General features: G+C 43.5%; 1 protein-coding gene across 1 annotated transcript in view; it reads left to right on the forward strand.

The window, feature by feature from the left end:
* LOC123752140 (adhesion G protein-coupled receptor L4) overlaps positions 1 to 17546 on the forward strand; it is a 406311-nt gene that overhangs the window by 301379 nt on the left and 87386 nt on the right. Inside the window, exons 14-15 of the mRNA XM_069325025.1 lie at positions 2612 to 2838; positions 11585 to 11683. Of these exons, the coding sequence (XP_069181126.1) occupies positions 2612 to 2838; positions 11585 to 11683 (326 nt within the window). The remainder of the gene's footprint in view (positions 1 to 2611; positions 2839 to 11584; positions 11684 to 17546) is intronic.

Consider the following 17546-nt stretch of genomic DNA (forward strand, 5'->3'; position numbering starts at 1 on the left):
AAGTCCACGACAGTGTCTGTTGTGGACTTGGACCATGTCACTCGATACTATGTATTAATAGTATCGATAGGATACTCTCTATTGATAGATAGGATACTCTCTATTGGAGGTCTACTTCACTGGATACTATATATTGAAGGTACACGTCACTAGATACTATCTATTGAAGGTCCACGTCACTGGATACTCTCTATTTGAGGTCCACGTCACTGGATACTCTCTATTAAAGATACGCCTCACTAGATACTATCTATTGAAGATACACGTCACTAGATACTATCTCCCCTACAGTGCCCTACAGATATAAATTCTGCGGTAAGCTAATATAACAGTTGTTGCAGTGGTTGCCTGTGTTTGATCGTGTGCCCAGCGATCATGGCAAGTGTTTATTTATATAATATATAAATTTTATTAAGGCAGTGAGTTCAAATAAGAGAGTAGAGATAGGAGGACATCCTGGGGGGGGCGGAATGATACGTCCACCCTCGCCGGAGGTCAAGTACTGACAGAGCGAGGGAGGCCCCAGCCTTGCGACCAAGGAGGCGGCTTGCGAAATGTCTGGACATGTCCTAATAGTATTTTCAAGAGATGTCGGATGGAGAAGTTTTATTTTCTGTGAATACATTTAAATATATTTTGTTAAGAAAACGTTTATTATGGCATTCTGAAGGATTTGCAGGTTTGTGAGGGCGGACAGCAACGTTTGTGAGGGAGAACCACAACGTTTGTGTGGGAGAACTACAACGTTTGTGTGGTGGAAGTTAGTGAGAGAACTTCGTGCCAGAGGAGTACAAGCTATACTGTAAGGTGAAGTAGGACTTCCAGTGAGAAGTGGAACTTCGTGGACATAGTGGATCTTTGAGTTGTGTAGGAAGTTACACATCGTTTGTGTGAAGCGTTTGGAGAGAGATTCAATAACATTTAAGGAGGACTTCATTGCAGCTGATTGGAGGTGCTGCAGGAGTGCCTTACATATTTTTAGGACCCTGATGATAATTGCAATAGTGGACCTCCAGCATTGGAATAGAGGATCATAAGGACCTCGATATCTAAGGGAGTGCTTGAGTGCGTTTTTGGCGTGAAAGGCGCAGTGCAAGGTGAGAGATTGAGGCTTTTTGTAGAGTAGGAAATGTATGAATATTATATGTGCCATGTATTGCAGCCTAAAGCAGTGAAGGAAGCAGAAGGCTGTGGACTGAAGTTCAAGCACCAGAACAAATCCACAAGGGCCGTGGCGAGGATTCGAACCTGCGTCCGGGAGCATCCCAGACACTGCCTTAATCGACTGAGCTACGACAGGGTTAAAAGGTTATCCTGTCGTAGCTCAGTCGATTAAGGCAGTGTCTGGGATGCTCCCGGACGCAGGTTCGAATCCTCATCACGGCCCTTGTGGATTTGTTCATTTGATGCATCACGTTAGTGTGATCTCTGTGTGTGTCAAGCACCAGCCTGGTACAGTTATAGGTTGGAGACATAAGGCGACATCAGAGTGTTATCAGTTGGTAGTAGCCTAAAAGGTGATTGTATTGTTTTATAACCATTTCATATATGTGTATTGTGTATGTTTATAATGTATTAAATATTTCGTTTGTTAGCTGGCTTTTGCTCTTGTCCTGGTGAGGCTTCCTGGCTAGAGAGAGAGAGAGAGAGAGAGAGAGAGAGAGAGAGAGAGAGAGAGAGAGAGAGAGAGAGAGAGAGAGAGAGAGAGAGAGAGAGAGAGAGAGATACGGCTATAACTTGGGTGATAGTGGACTATAACTAAGGGGGATTGAGAGATCATCCAAAAACAAGGAGAGTGCAGGGAGTCCCGGCGGCTCAAGAGCGGGTGTGTACACATGATAACTAAGAAGTGTGAGCCGTACCCCCGAGTAAAGGTGAAGCTGAACTCCTCTCCCAGAACCAGTCGCTTACCACGGTGATCTAAATAATTTAAAGCACTCCAGTGTTCATTGCTTGTCGACCGACAGTAGCAGGAGTGTGGCTGCGGAGGTCGGCTGTTCGTTCTGTCATGGAGTAGTTGGGACCTCTGTTCTATGGTAAGTGAATATCAGGTTGGTTCTAATAACCGAGTTTCAGTGCAGGTATAAAGAGACCTCTCTCAACTCCCAATCTTCCACCCCCCCCCCCCCTGATACTGGATACTATCTATTGAAGGTCGTCATCACTGGATACTGTCTATTGAAGATCCTCGTCACTCAATACTCTCTATTGTAGGTACACATCACTGGATACTATCAACTGAAAGCCCACGTCACCAGACACTATTGAAGGTTCACGTCACTGGAAACAATCTATTAAAGTTCCACGTCTATGAATACTATCCATTGAAAATTCACGTCACTGGATACTATCTATTGAAGGACTACGTCTCTGGTTACTATCTATTGAAAGCCCACCGGAGAGCGAATAAACATATGTGTGCAGGCAACCCTGAATTAACATTTGTATTCATGGGGACAGTTAATTTGATTATGTATACTTGTGTTAGTGGGTATACACACCAGAAGAACAGCAGAGGGCATGTGTCGACGATATCAATATAAATGGGCAAATGCGGGACGCAAAATATTACCATCGATGTTACCGTTGCTTACTAATTTTCAATTCACAGCTGAAGGAGATGTTGCAAGGATGAAGCTGCAACACATCTACCTCGGAGACAGGTACAACCTTGGGTCTGCCACCTGCGTATGGTGGAACAACAGCATCAATGGCTGGTCTACCGAGGGCTGCTGGCTGGAGGAGCAGACCGACCACTACACCATCTGTGTCTGCGATCACCTCACCAACCTCGCCGTCATGATGGATATCTATGGCGTCCTTGATAGTCATTTACACGTACGTTTAAGCTGTATGCTCAATATTTTGGGGACAAAAAACAAGTAGAGAGAGAGAGAGAGAGAGAGAGAGAGAGAGAGAGAGAGAGAGAGAGAGAGAGAGAGAGAGAGAGAGAGAGAGAGAGAGAGAGAGAGAGAGAGAGAGAGAGAGAGAGAGAGAGAGAGAGAGAGAGAGAGAGAGAGAGAGAGAGAGAGAGAGAGAGAGAGAGAGAGAGAGAGAGAGAGAGAGAGAGAGAGAGAGAGAGAGAGAGAGAGAGAGAGAGAGAGAGAGAGAGAGAGAGAGAGAGAGAGAGAGAGAGAGAGAGAGAGAGAGAGAGAGAGAGAGAGAGAGAGAGAGAGAGAGAGAGAGAGAGAGAGAGAGAGAGAGAGAGAGAGAGAGAGAGAGAGAGAGAGAGAGAGAGAGAGAGAGAGAGAGAGAGAGAGAGAGAGAGAGAGAGAGAGAGAGAGAGAGAGAGAGAGAGAGAGAGAGAGAGAGAGAGAGAGAGAGAGAGAGAGAGAGAGAGAGAGAGAGAGAGAGAGAGAGAGAGAGAGAGAGAGAGAGAGAGAGAGAGAGAGAGAGAGAGAGAGAGAGAGAGAGAGAGAGAGAGAGAGAGAGAGAGAGAGAGAGAGAGAGAGAGAGAGAGAGAGAGAGAGAGAGAGAGAGAGAGAGAGAGAGAGAGAGAGAGAGAGAGAGAGAGAGAGAGAGAGAGAGAGAGAGAGAGAGAGAGAGAGAGAGAGAGAGAGAGAGAGAGAGAGAGAGAGAGAGAGAGAGAGAGAGAGAGAGAGAGAGAGAGAGAGAGAGAGAGAGAGAGAGAGAGAGAGAGAGAGAGAGAGAGAGAGAGAGAGAGAGAGAGAGAGAGAGAGAGAGAGAGAGAGAGAGAGAGAGAGAGAGAGAGAGAGAGAGAGAGAGAGAGAGAGAGAGAGAGAGAGAGAGAGAGAGAGAGAGAGAGAGAGAGAGAGAGAGAGAGAGAGAGAGAGAGAGAGAGAGAGAGAGAGAGAGAGAGAGAGAGAGAGAGAGAGAGAGAGAGAGAGAGAGAGAGAGAGAGAGAGAGAGAGAGAGAGAGAGAGAGAGAGAGAGAGAGAGAGAGAGAGAGAGAGAGAGAGAGAGAGAGAGAGAGAGAGAGAGAGAGAGAGAGAGAGAGAGAGAGAGAGAGAGAGAGAGAGAGAGAGAGAGAGAGAGAGAGAGAGAGAGAGAGAGAGAGAGAGAGAGAGAGAGAGAGAGAGAGAGAGAGAGAGAGAGAGAGAGAGAGAGAGAGAGAGAGAGAGAGAGAGAGAGAGAGAGAGAGAGAGAGAGAGAGAGAGAGAGAGAGAGAGAGAGAGAGAGAGAGAGAGAGAGAGACAGAGACAGAGACAGAGGTAGAGACAGAGACAGAGAGCGAGACACAGAGAGACAGAGAGAGAGACAGAGCTATCAGGGTCAAAGCGCAGATCCATTACGACTATATAGCACTTGGAAGGGGTCAGGATAAGGATTTGGGATGGGACGGGGGGTAAAGAAATGGTGCCCAACGATTTGGACGCTCGGGGATTAAACGCCGGCCTGCGTGAAGCGAGACCGTCGCTCTACCGTCCAGTCCAAGTGGTTGGACAGAGAGAGACAGACAGACAGAGAGACAGAGACCGAGAGACATTTTGGGAGAGAGACAGATAGGGAGACAGTAGGACAGGCAGACAGCCTAATATCAAATATTGCTGCTTCTTTCTTCTTCTTGATAGTAGGTGCAGTTTGCATGAAGGGTTTGTCCTCCCGATGACTGCACCAGTACAGATGTTGGTAGACGCGTTTATGTTGAGGATGATAAGAGTTTCAAAAGTGCTTGTTGCGTTGTGCTGTAGACAGAGGAGTGGCGACTAAAACAGAGGTGTGTGTTAGAGGGAGACTTGCCGCACCGTAGGGCGGTGTGTTGTGTTTATGGCGTCAGCTGATCCTTGGTGTTGCCACGAGGCAGTTGTTTTCTGTGTTTAGCTGTTGGTGGCGCCAGGTATAAATGTGGCGCGGGTCAGATGTGACCCAATTTGTTGGTCAACTGCAGATATTTAGCCAGTGCTTTGACTATTTGGTATTTTTCTTGTAACGAGTGGTCACCGCCTCCTAATATATGCTCGATGGTAAAGGGTATTTTAAGTGAGATAAGTACTTGTTTGAAATTTACTCTGGCACTATAATGTCGGAAGCAATGTAGGAGATAGTGTTCGATTGTTTCAGGCACCTGACAGTGGATGCAGAGTTCGTTGATGTCTGTTTTGTACTTAGAGCTGTGTGCTGCTAGTTTGGCAACCTGTTCTCGCAAATTCGTAAAGTCAATATTGACTTATTAAATAAGTGCATAGGTGACATACTAAACATAATAGATAACCTTAAAAAGCTTCATAGAAAACACCGACCTAACCTAACCTTGTTAGTATCTTAAGATAAGCATCTTATTGCTTCGTAATTACAATTGTTACTTAACCTATTATAGGTATAGGTTAAGTAATAATTGTAATTACGAAGCAATAAGATGCTTATCTTAAGATACTAACAAGGTTAGGTAAGGTCGGTGTTTTCTATGAAGCTTTTTAAGGGTATCTATTATGTTTAGTATATCACCTATGCACGTAGTTAATAAGTCAATATTGACTTTACGAATTTGCGAGAAAGGGTTGAGTTTGGTGTGTCCAAGCCTTAACCTGGTCATCGCTATATCAATTTCTCTGCTTTTATATTTGACATGTTTCCAAGTTTTCCATTTCTTTTTAATGGACCCATAGTACAAAGGTGGGCATGACGTTTTCCATTTCGTCGCAAAATCTTGGGTGATGGTATTTTTGAAGGCTCCTTTACGTGCAACATGGGGAATTGGATGACGAGTAATGTGAGGTGTGTTGTGCATTGCTTTGGCTAGTTGATCTACTAGTTCATTATGGACAATACCACAATGCGCTGGGACCCATTGGATAGAGGTATCATAACCGTTCAATCGATGTTCATGAAGAAGTTGAAGACATGGGTAAACAAACTCCTTGCACGTTTTTGAAGAGTACGTAATTGCTTGAATCGCACTCTTGGAGTCACTGCAGATTGTATATGTCCCGATTGGTAGTGTTGTGATTATTTGGAGAGCTTGACATAAGGCATATAATTCAGCTGTGAAAACAGATACTTGGTTTGGTAACCGCCATCCCTGCTTGAGATGGTATTCCGGTATCCATACAGCGGTAGTGACCGAGGGTACGTTGTTCATGATGATGCGAAATCCATCTGTATAAATCGCTGTGGTATTTGGGTAGCAATTTTTCATTGTTGAGAGAAAGACTGAGGCTATGGCTGAGTTTGGTGCAGATTTTGGAACGTTGTCTTCGAGTTGTATTGCTGTATTAGGAGTTGTATAAAGCCAGGGTGGAATAGGGGGAACAGTAAGTTGGGTTTCCGAGTTTTGGAGTAGAGAGAGGTCTATATTGAGGTTATTTGTAGCCCGTGTGAGGAAAGGTTGTGAGTGATTGGTTGGGAAGCAGGGGTTATGTGGGTTAACTGTTGGGTTAATTTTTGATCTGTTGCCTAAACGCGCAAGCTTTGCGAGGAGGCAAGTATGAGGAATGCTATCAAAAGCTCCTTTGAGGTCTAAGTAGAGAACAATACAAAATTTGCTGCTTCTGAGGGAGGTGCGGATTTCATGTTCAAGGCAGAGTATTTGATCGAGTGTGGAGCACTGCGGTCGAAATCCAGCTTGGAGTGACGGTAAAATATTATTATATTCTAGGTACCATTGGAGGCGAGTATGTACTAGTCTTTCCATGACTTTACTGAGACATGATAGTAGGGAAATAGGTCTATATGACGCAGGTTGGGATGGGTCTTTTCCTGGTTTAAGGAACGGAAGAATAATACTGGTCTGCCATTGTGAGGGAATATTTCCGTGAGTCCAGCATAGGTTGTAATAGTTTAGGAGAGTACTATGTGCAGTTGATGGAAGATGTTTAATGAGTTCATATGGAATTCCTCTCCAGGTGTCTTACCAAGAGGTAGGCGGGTTAAGGCTAATTGTAGCTCGCTTAAGGTGTACATGTTGTCGACGCCGGGCATGAGTAGCAGTATGGCACGGTCAATTTCTTGTCTGAGGGGGAGTTCTTGGGCATGAAAGAAGGGTGTTGAGAGGGTAACTTTAAGACATTCAGCAAGAACATTTGCACGCTCCTGAGGTGTTTGACAGAGTGAACCGTTGATCATCAGGGGGAACAAAGGGAATGTTGGGCGACCTTTAATGCTGTTAAATGTAGCCCAGACTTTTGAATGTGGCGTAGTGGGTGTGAGGCTATCACAAAATTTTGCCCATGATGCTCGCTTTGCTGACAGTATGGTTTTTTTTTGGCTTCTGCTGTGGCCCGCAGGAGATTAACCCAGTTCTGTAGGGAGGGTTGACGTCTTTGTTTTTGTATGGCTCGTCGGCGTAAAGCGACTGTTCGTTCACATTCCGCGTTCCACCACGGTTTAAGTGGTTTGTTGGACCTATGTCCAGAAGTTTTCTTGAGCATTTGGGTGGCTGCAGAATTTATGGCCGAGGTGATTGTGGACAGTCGCGTGTTTGGATCTACATCATCTGTATCTGGGAGACAGACAGTATCAGCCCATTTTTTCTTATCTAGTTTCTTAATGTTCCACTTGGGGAGAGTTGGGGGGGGGGGTTGGCTGAAGGTTAGTAAATTTTATAATGAGGGGTTTGTGGTCACTTCCAATATCTGGTCCAGTATGAAACTGTAGTTCATGTTGAAAGTGTGCAGAGCCAAAACAGATGTCCAGTGAGGCTTCATAATTGCTTCTGTAGTTAAAGTAGGTTGCAAGGTAGGGCGGCGAAAGAAGAATATATGGTGTAGTGTCTAAGTAGTTATATAAATTGGTGCCTGCAGTATTTTGGGTACCTCTACTCCATGTGGGGTGATTTGCATTGAGATCACCTGTAACAATGATCGGTTGCCGTAATTGGTTTAGATAGAATTCTAGTTCATTTAAATTTATTGTGCCACCAGGGTTGTATATACCCAGAAAGGATATGTGTGCACCATTGTAGGGCATTAGGCATGCTAAAATTTCTAGTTTATTATTCACAAAATGTGCAAGCGTTACAGGTTTACATGTCATGTTACTCCGTGTTAGGAGGAAAATACCACCACCCATACAGTTTGGTCTGTCCAGTCTCTGCATCTGAAAGTTTTTAAAAATAGGATTTTGTTTAGGGGTGAGCCAGGATTCGGTTATGAAAGCTAAGTCCGGTTTGGATGAGTAAAGGAATTGTTTAAGTTCTGTGAGGGATGTTTTAATGCTTTTTGATTTCCAAGTCATGAAGGTTAGGGGAGCCATTTAGGATGTGTGGGTTATGGATGTGTCTGTTTTCCTTGGCATGCCAGTAGTAGTACGTGTTGGATACCTAGATGTGGATGTGGGCTGTGTCTTACTCTTGGTACTGGCGGTTTGGGTTTGTGGCAAGTCAGCCTGTGGAATGATTTTGGTAAGGCGTGCTAGGGAGTTATTTATGAGTTTTTCTATCATCTGTTCAAACAATGTGTGTCCAGCAATGGTGGCTTTGTTTGGGCGGATGTCAGTGTCTGTAGCTGTTGATGGGATGTCTTTTGGGTCAGCCTCAGGAGTGGGTTGTGTTACTTGTGTAAAGAATTTAGTTAGAAGTCGGTCCAGCGTCTTTTCTAGTACATTTTCAATGCGAGTGACAAGAGTTTCAACAAGATCAGGATTCAGTTGTGCATTTTGTGAGAGATGGTTGGACCCTGGGGTTGTGGGAGTGTCGGTGACAGATATATCAGGTACACGCAAAGGTTGTGTTTGAGTGCGAGATAATGTTTGATGGTGGGCTGTGTTAGGTTGTTTCAGTGCACTACTGTATAGCAGGTTGTTGGTAGGGAGAACCTTAGATTTTGCTGCTGCTGCTATGTATGAAGGACATTGTTTGAATGTAATGTCGTGATCGCCACCACAGTTTGAGCAGGTAAGTGTATCTGATGTACAATCTTGCGTGTAATGGGAACCAGAGCATTTCCCACATTTAATGTCTTTGGTGCAGCCTTTCCAGGTATGGTTAAAACCTTTACATTTAAAACACTGAGTGCGACGTGGTATATACACTTCTAGTTTATGGAGGAAGCCGTTTAACCAAATCCTCTCAGGGGGAATGTAGTCTAGAAAGGTAAACAGAGCAGTGCCTGTATCACTCAGTTCTCTGTTTGTTCTTCGCATAATTTTTTTGATTCCATGGATCGGGATGTCAAGTGTCTCAAGTTGTGCTTTGATGTCGTCTACACTGATGTCTACCACATGTCGGATTACATATTTTGTTAATCGGTCCCCTAGTGGTTTGTAGCACTTGACTTTGTGGCCACAGATGTCAGTAATGTCTGAAAGCTTTAGTTCTTCGCCATGTTTGTGGTCCACTGCGATCAGGTTTTTTTGTTTATTTGGTCTCATATTGTGCACGTTGATCCCGAATATCTTGGGAATGGCATTATATAATATACTTTGTGCCCGGCTATTTCTGAACACATTTTCCTCTTCGCCATTAAAGGCAATGATGAAAGTTTGCAAATCAGAAGAACTTGGCCTACCTTGGTTGTGCAGTGGATGTTAATACTGGGGCCCCGTGGTGCCGGCATGGTCTCTGTTTACCTGTGTAAGTTGGCGGCGTTTCGCCTCTAATCTGTTTGCCTTGCTGTGATGTTTGCTGTCTTGGAAATCTCCATCTAGATCCTCTTCTAAGACCGGGTGACGTTCATGATCTAAATGTGTGGTATGCAACAGTGGTTCCCCAGTGTCCTCAAAGGTATCGTCAATATTTGTAGGAGAGACGCTGCGTGAATCTCCACCAGTCGCCATGACATCCACATGGTTTTTTTGCTGCTTCACATTGTATTAAATTCCTTTTGTATAAACCACGCATCCTCAATTCGCCTGAACCTCTCGACATTATATCATCTTACATCACTACACAACACAGCGCTCCTGTCCGAACAACTTCCTGTTGTCTTCAACAGTTCCTGGTTCCATCTTCCTGTTGTCTTCAACAGTTCCTGGTTCCATCTTCCTGTTGTCTTCAACAGTTCATGGTTCCATCTTCCTGTTGTCTTCAACAGTTCCTGGTTCCATCTTCCTGTTGTCTTCAACAGTTCATGGTTCCATCTTCCTGTTGTCTTCAACAGTTCATGGTTCCATCTTCCTGTTGTCTTCAACAGTTCATGGTTCCATCTTCCTGTTGTCTTCAACAGTTCATGGTTCCATCTTCCTGTTGTCTTCAACAGTTCCTGGTTCCTTCTTCCTGTTGTCTGCAATAGTTCCTGGTTCTATCTTCCTGTTGTCTTCAAAAGTTCTTAATACCGTTATATTCTGTTTAACTGTCCATTTTACGGTCAAATGCTTTTCACCTGTTTTTGGTACCATCATATGCTGATCAACAGTTCTTTGTACCATCATATGCTGTTCAACAGTTCTTGTTAACATCATATCGTGATCAACACTTCTTGATACCATCATATGTTGTTCAACAGTTCTTGGTACCATCATATGCTGCAAGCCCCTTGAGAATCTCTGCCAGCAGACTTTAAGATTATGGCTATTGAAGGAAAAAAGAACCAGACAAATCCTCATCTGCCTCGTAACATTGCACAGATGCATACAGAAGCAAACATGGCATCCGACAGCTTCACTTACTTCACAGATGGGTCAGTAGACCAGCAGGGACAAGAAACCGGAGCTGCAGTTAAAACAGGAAACTCTGTAAATAGTTGGAGACTCTCAAATGGGTGTTCGACTTTACAAACAGAGATGCTAGCCATTCAAAAGGCTAGCAAAAGGCCATTGAAACCTTGCAACAAGAACACATATGTGATAACATACATCTGATCACAAATGTCATATCATTAATGCAAACACTCAAACGACAAGGCCGACGGGTACTTATCAACTGGGTGCCAAGTCATGTGGGAATAGTAGGAAATGACATTGCAGACGAAGCTGCAAAACTTGCAACTAAGAGAAGAAATGTAGACATTTACATACCACAGAGTCTATCACAGATTAAGAAAGTAATTAGAAACAGAGCAATGCAAAAGATGTACAGTGACCACAACACAGCATTTGCAACATCAGGATCTGCGGGTTGGTACAAGAATTCAACCAACTACGAACCACTTAGTTTGATGAAAGGGAGCAGTACAGCAACAGAAGTGCACTTACATCGCATCAGGCTTGGATACCGATGTGCATGGGAAATAGCTTACAGGTTCCGGAAGATGAGAGGGAATGTCAGCACTGTGGACAAATCCCCGACAGACCCCTGGAACATTATCTAACACAGTGCACAGTTACAAACCCATTAAGATTTCAACTTAGATTCAACAGAGCAGAAGAAGTTGTTAAACACATATGGCAAAATCTTACTAAAGCGACCATACGAGTAATAAATACTCATTCTCCGCCCCCAAGTAAAACAGAAACAAGCAACACTTAGTGGGCCAGCCAGAGGCTGAGGGCCAGCGCAGGAATATCCCTGAAAAAAATATGCTGTTCAACAGTTCTTGGTACCATCATATACCGTTCAACAGTTCTTGGTACCATCATATGCTGTTCAACAGTTCTTGGTACCATCATATGCTGTTCAACAGTTCTTGGTACCATCATATGCTGTTCAACAGTTCTTGGTACCATCATATGCTGTTCAACAGTTCTTGGTACCGTTACTTAGTCGCGCTATACAATTGTTGATAATTAATATCATGTTATCCCGTCTCAGGTGTACCTTCACTGGATAACTGTCATTGGGTGTTCCGTCTCTGTCATCTGTCTGCTGTTGACTCTCATCTGCTTGTCACTGGCTCTCACCTCAGCCAAGGTAACACAAATTTATTCACTACTTCTGCATAAAAAATTAAATGAAAGTAAAAATGTGTTATATAGAGATGTTGTATGAAAATTATATTAATGTAAAAACAGCTATATTATTTTAAACTAACCTTTAAGGATCAAAATGTGTTTGAGGCTAACACTGTTGGCAGTGTGCTTTCATCCTGTTTTCCCCACCTAACTGCAAATTGAGAGGTCGCACTTCAGCCCTCTTCTCCTCCTTATAACTTGGTTCACTGTGTCTGTTTTTATTAAAATTTGTCTCTTGAGTCTGTCTCTACAATCTCTCTGCTTAGCTAGTTTCATATCCTCGCATCTACTACGTTGCAAACTCTTTACCTAGTTATTACTACTTAAAGAATCCGATTTGCTTAGCACTTGCTATTTAAAGCTCCCCCAGAGCTTGGCACTTTCTATTTAAAGCTCCCCAGAGCTTGGCACTTTCTATTTAAAGCTCCCCAGAGCTTGGCACTTTCTATTTAAAAGTTTCAAAGGCTTTTGCATTTCTTCTGAAAGTTCCTCAGGGGTTGGCACTAATTATGTAAGTGTCCTAGGGCCTAGCATTTACTATTTACAAAATTTACAAATTTCAAATTAAAAAAAAAAAAAAAAAAAAATAAAGTTCTCCAAGGCTTGGTGCTTTCTATTAAAAGGCTTGTTACTTGATATTTCAACATCCCAAGGCATATAGCTATTATATGAAGGTCCCAAAGGCTTGATACATACTATTTAAAGATACTCAAGGCGTGGTACTAACTATTTAAATGTCCCAAGGCTTAGAATTTACTATTTAATAGCCTCATGGGTTTGCATTGTTCTACTGAGCTCCCTCTCTTATATCGTGTCATAGCTAGAGGTCCTAGTGAAATCTTTCTGTTACCTCGTGTGACACATGGACCAGCTGTTTGTCACCCTCTGTGAGTTTGTGTGTCTCTCTCGTTGTTTGATGCTCAGTGTTGACCTCCTGTGGCTTCAATATCCCAGGGTATATTCCTGGGATATTGCTCGTTGGTGCTATTCAATGCTCTGTGATATCCTGTGGTTCTTGACTGTCCTCTTGGGGCACTGTTGTTTGGTGCTCTGTGATATCCTCCTGTGGCTGACAGAAGCCCTCTGGTGGCACCGGTCCAAGTTGCTGGCATATCAAACACAAACAGTGAAATCAGCGAATAATCAGGAATTTCCATTCATGTCCATGTAAAGAGGTTTTCTTCAATTATTTTTGGCTTATTTAATATTTTTTGCATTTTCGCATTTCTTTATTTCTTCTACTAATATTTTTTTATTGTATTATTATCTTAGGGTTTACTATCATTGCACAAAGTTGTACATTGGCTTTACTGAGATGTCGAGGACGTTGTAGAAATTTTTTTTACTTGATCTTTCTTTATCACTCCCTCTGTATTTCCACCTATGTCCCCTTGTGAGTGTACCACCCGTGTTAAATAATCCGCCCTTACCTACTCTGTCAATTTTTCTGAGAATTCTGTATGTGTGAAGATCATGTCTCCCGCGCTCTTCTGTCTTCCAGCGACGTGAGATGCAATTCACGCGGCCTTTCCTTGTTACTCATGCCTCTTACTTCTGGGTCTGGTCTTGTGGCATACCGCTGAACTTTCTCTAGCTTGCTTGACACTTGCTTATGCATGACAAGGTATGTATTCCATGCTTTGGCGTATATTCCAGGATTGGTTTTACATATGTGGAATACAAGGTTCGTAATGATTTCTAACACAAGTTTCTAAAGGCAGTTCTGATGTTAACCTGATACGCTGCTGATGATATTTTTTTGATGTGGGCTTCAGGAGACAGGTTCGGCGTGATATCAATTCCAGATCTTCCTCGCTCACCGTTTCATTAAGAACTTCGTCTCCCATTCGTTATCCTGTATCTGGCCTTCTGTCTTCGATACCTAGTTTCATTACCTTATATTTACTTGAGTTGAACGTTAGTAGGCATTTGCTGGACCATTCCTGCAGTTTTTCTAGGTCATCTGTAACCTTTTTCTATCGTCATCGGTCTTAATCCTCTTCATAATATTTGCATCATCAGCAAACATTGAGAGAAACGAATTTATTTCATCTGGGAGATCATTTACATATATCAGAAACAGCATAGGTCCGGGGACTGAACCCTGTGGAACTCGACTAATCACGTCTCTCATACCATCAATCAACTAATGCACAGGTTCCTGAGCCTATTGGTCTCTATCATATCTACATTTGAAACTGTGAATGAAGTCTGCCTCTACCACATCACTTCCTAAGGAATTCCATTTGTCAACTACTCACACACTAAAACAAATCTTTCTAATGTCTCTATGGCTCATTTGGGCATTCAATTTCCACCTGTGTGCCCTAGTACTTTTGCTCCTTTTGGCACAAGTACATAAGTTTAAACTGTGGCACTACTCTATGTGAGGAATTTATGGGTAGAACGGCTGAGTGCACCGCTTGGGATTCGTATTCCTAAGGTTCCGGGTTCGATCCCCGGCGGAGGCGGAAACAAATGAGCAGAGTTTCTTTCACCCTGATGCACCTGTTTACCTAGCAGTAAATTGGTACCTGGGAGTTAAACAGTTGCTACGGGCTGCTTCATGGGGATGTGTAACAAAAAGAAGGCCTGGTCAAGGACCGGGCCGCGGGGACGCTAAGCCCCGAAATCATCTGAACATAACTCAAGATAACCATGTCTCCGCCATTGCCCAGGATCGAACCCCGGTCTCCAGGATTACGAGTCCTGAGTGCTGTCCACTCAACCACCAGGCGCCTTGTGTGGGTGTGTGAGTACTCACCTATTTGTACTCACCTACTTATTTCTGCAGGATCGAGCATTGACTCGTGGATCCCGCCTTTCGAGCCATCGGTTGTTTACAGCAATGACTCCGGTTCTATTTCCTTATCATACCTAGTTTTAAAATTATGATTAGAATTTACTTCCACAACCTGCTCCTTAAGAGCATTCCCATTTTCCACTACTCTCACGCTAAAAGAAAACTTCCTAACATCTCTGTGACTCATCTGAGATTCCAGCTTCCACCCATGTCCCATCGTTCTGTTACTATTCCGTGTGAATCTTTCGTCTGTGTCCACTCTGTCAATCCCCTTGAGTATTTTATAGGTTCCTATCAAATCTCCCCTCTCCCTTCTTTTTTCTAGTGTCGTAATGCTTAGTTCTATCAGGTGCTCTTCATACCCCCATCCCTCGTAATGCTGGGACGAGTCTCGTTGCAAACTTCTGAACCTTTTCCAGTTTTCTTATGTGTTTCTTCAGGTGGGGACTCAATGATGGGGGCGGCATACTCTAAGACTGGCCTGACGTAGGCAGTGTAAAGCGCCCTAAATACCTCCTTACTTAGATTTCTGGATGATGTTCTGACTTTTTCCAGTGTAGAGTACGCTGCTGTCGTTATCCTATTTATATGTGCCTCTGGAGATTAGGTGTTACATCCACGCCCAGGTCTCTTTCTCGCATCGTCACTGGTAGGCGGTTCCCTTCATTGTGTACTGTCCCTTTGGTCTTCTATCACCTAGTTCTATTTCCATTACTTTTCATTTGCTCGTGTTGAACTCCAGTAGCCATTTCTCTGACCATCTCTGCAACCTGTTCAGGTCCTCTTGGAAGATCCTGCAATCCTTATCTGTCACAACTCTTCTCATCAACTTTGCATCATCCATGAACATCGACATGTAGGACTCTACTCCGGTAAACATGTCGTTAACTTATATTAGAAATAGAATGGGTCCCAGCACCGATCCTTGAGGTACTCCACTCGTTACTGTTCGCTAGTTCGACTTCTCGTCCCTTACCATAACTCTTTGGATCCTTCCTGTTAGGTAGTTCCTTATCCATGCTAGGGCCTTCCTCCCATCCCCGCCTGCCTCTCGAGTTTAAACAGCAGTCTCATGTGCGGTACTCTATCAAAGGCGTTTTTGGTAGTCCAGAAATATGCAGTCTGCCCAACCTTCTCTGTCCTGTCTTATCCTCATTATTTTATAATAGAATTCCAAAAGGTTTGTTAGGCACGATTTCCCTTTCCAGAACCCATGTTGATGTTTGTTCACAAACCTAACGTTTTCCAGGTGTGCATCCAGCCGTAGCCTAATTATTCTTTCAAGTATTTTACAAGGGATGCTTGTCAGTGATACAGGTCTATAGTTAAGTGCCTCCTTCCTATCACCTTTCGTGAAAATCGGTACAACATTTGCCCTCTTCCGGCAATTGGACAATTCTCCTGACATAAGTGATTCATTAAAGATCGTTGACAGAGGCACGCTGAGGGCCTGCGCTGCCTCTTTTAGTATCCACGATGATACTTTGTCTGGTCCAACTGCTTTAGATGCATCCAGTGTTGTCAACTGTTACATTACCTCCACTGCTGTCACCTCTGTTTCTGATAGTCTTTCATCTAGGGTTTAATAAATAAGAGATTCATCATCTCTTCTAACAATGTGAGCTGCTCAGGCTTGGTTGTGAACATTCCTTGGAAACTGGCATTCAGTGCCTCGCAGATTTCCTTGTCACTTTCAGTATATGACCCCTCTGTTTACCTTAGTCTTGTCATGTGGACGTTCACCGACATTTTCTTCTCATATAGCTGAGTAGTAATTTAGGTGTCCTTTGTTTTGATCGCAATATCGTTCTCATAGTTCCTTTCCGATGTTAGTCTTATGTTAATGTAATCGTTCCTAACTCTGTTGCATCTGATCCTGTTGTCCTCTATCCTTTGTCTTCTATACTTCCTCCACTATTATTATAGTGGAGGATTATATTCCTCCTATTAAATTATAGAGGGTTATTATATTCTTTCTTATTTTTTCACTTTACTGTTGATATAAATCTCTCTTCAGCCTCCTGGCATTTCCGTATGACTGGGTCCATCATATCTTGGACTGTTTTTCCTCTAATTTCTTCCTCCCACTGCATTTCTCCCAGATAGTCCCTTATCCCCCCTGTAGTCCTCTTTCCTGTAGTCGACTCTCCTTTCCCAGGCCTCTTGCCCCATGGTCACAAGTTTGAATTCCATCATGTAGTCAAAGACTAGGACACAATGGTCGCTGGGCCCCTAGATGTATTTCACGTTCCAAATTCTCGATGTCTTCTGCGTTCTGGGTGAAAATCAGGTCTAATAGGCTCGATGCAACTCCACCTCTTTCCCTTGTGTCTTCCTTCACATGTTGTGTTAGGAAATTCCTGTCAATAACATCTACTAACTTTGCTCCCCACGTTTCGTTCCCTATATGGGGATGCCTTGATTCCCAACTTATCTCTCCATGATTAGGGACCCCATGAACAGCAGCTTCGCTCTCATTCTGTGAGTTAATGTTACTGCCTCTGCAGTTCATCTATTCATGCCTTGTTGTCATCATACTCCTGCCTGGGTCTTCTACTGTTTGATGGGGGATTGTAGATTACCAAGATCACAATCTTCCTCCCACCTGCTGTCGAACTGCACAAGTTCCATGTATGGATCTTGTGCTCTCATTGGTAACCCGATTTCCCAGGTCTTCAAACTTCCATTTCCGCTTTATTATGAGTGCCACTTCTCCTCCCTGTGTCTGTGTCCTCTCTTTTCTTATCACCTGATAGCCCTCTGGAAAGATTGCATCCGAGATCATGTCATTTATTTTGGTTTCCACTATTGCAACTCTGTTAGGATCTGCCCCACTAACTCTTTCTTTTATCTCTTCTGCTTTATTGGATACCCCATCATTATTGGTGTACCAAACCATAAGATTCTTCATGAAAAATCTGGTACCAGAGTTCGCCCTTTCTCTGGAGGTCTGGTGGGGGTGGGGGGGGGATCTGGGGGGTGAATGGGTGCTGGGGGGATCCAAGAGAGTGTCTGGGGG

The sequence above is a fragment of the Procambarus clarkii genome, chromosome 15 (assembly GCF_040958095.1).
Source record: "Procambarus clarkii isolate CNS0578487 chromosome 15, FALCON_Pclarkii_2.0, whole genome shotgun sequence".
In the NCBI taxonomy this organism is placed as follows: domain Eukaryota; kingdom Metazoa; phylum Arthropoda; class Malacostraca; order Decapoda; family Cambaridae; genus Procambarus; species Procambarus clarkii.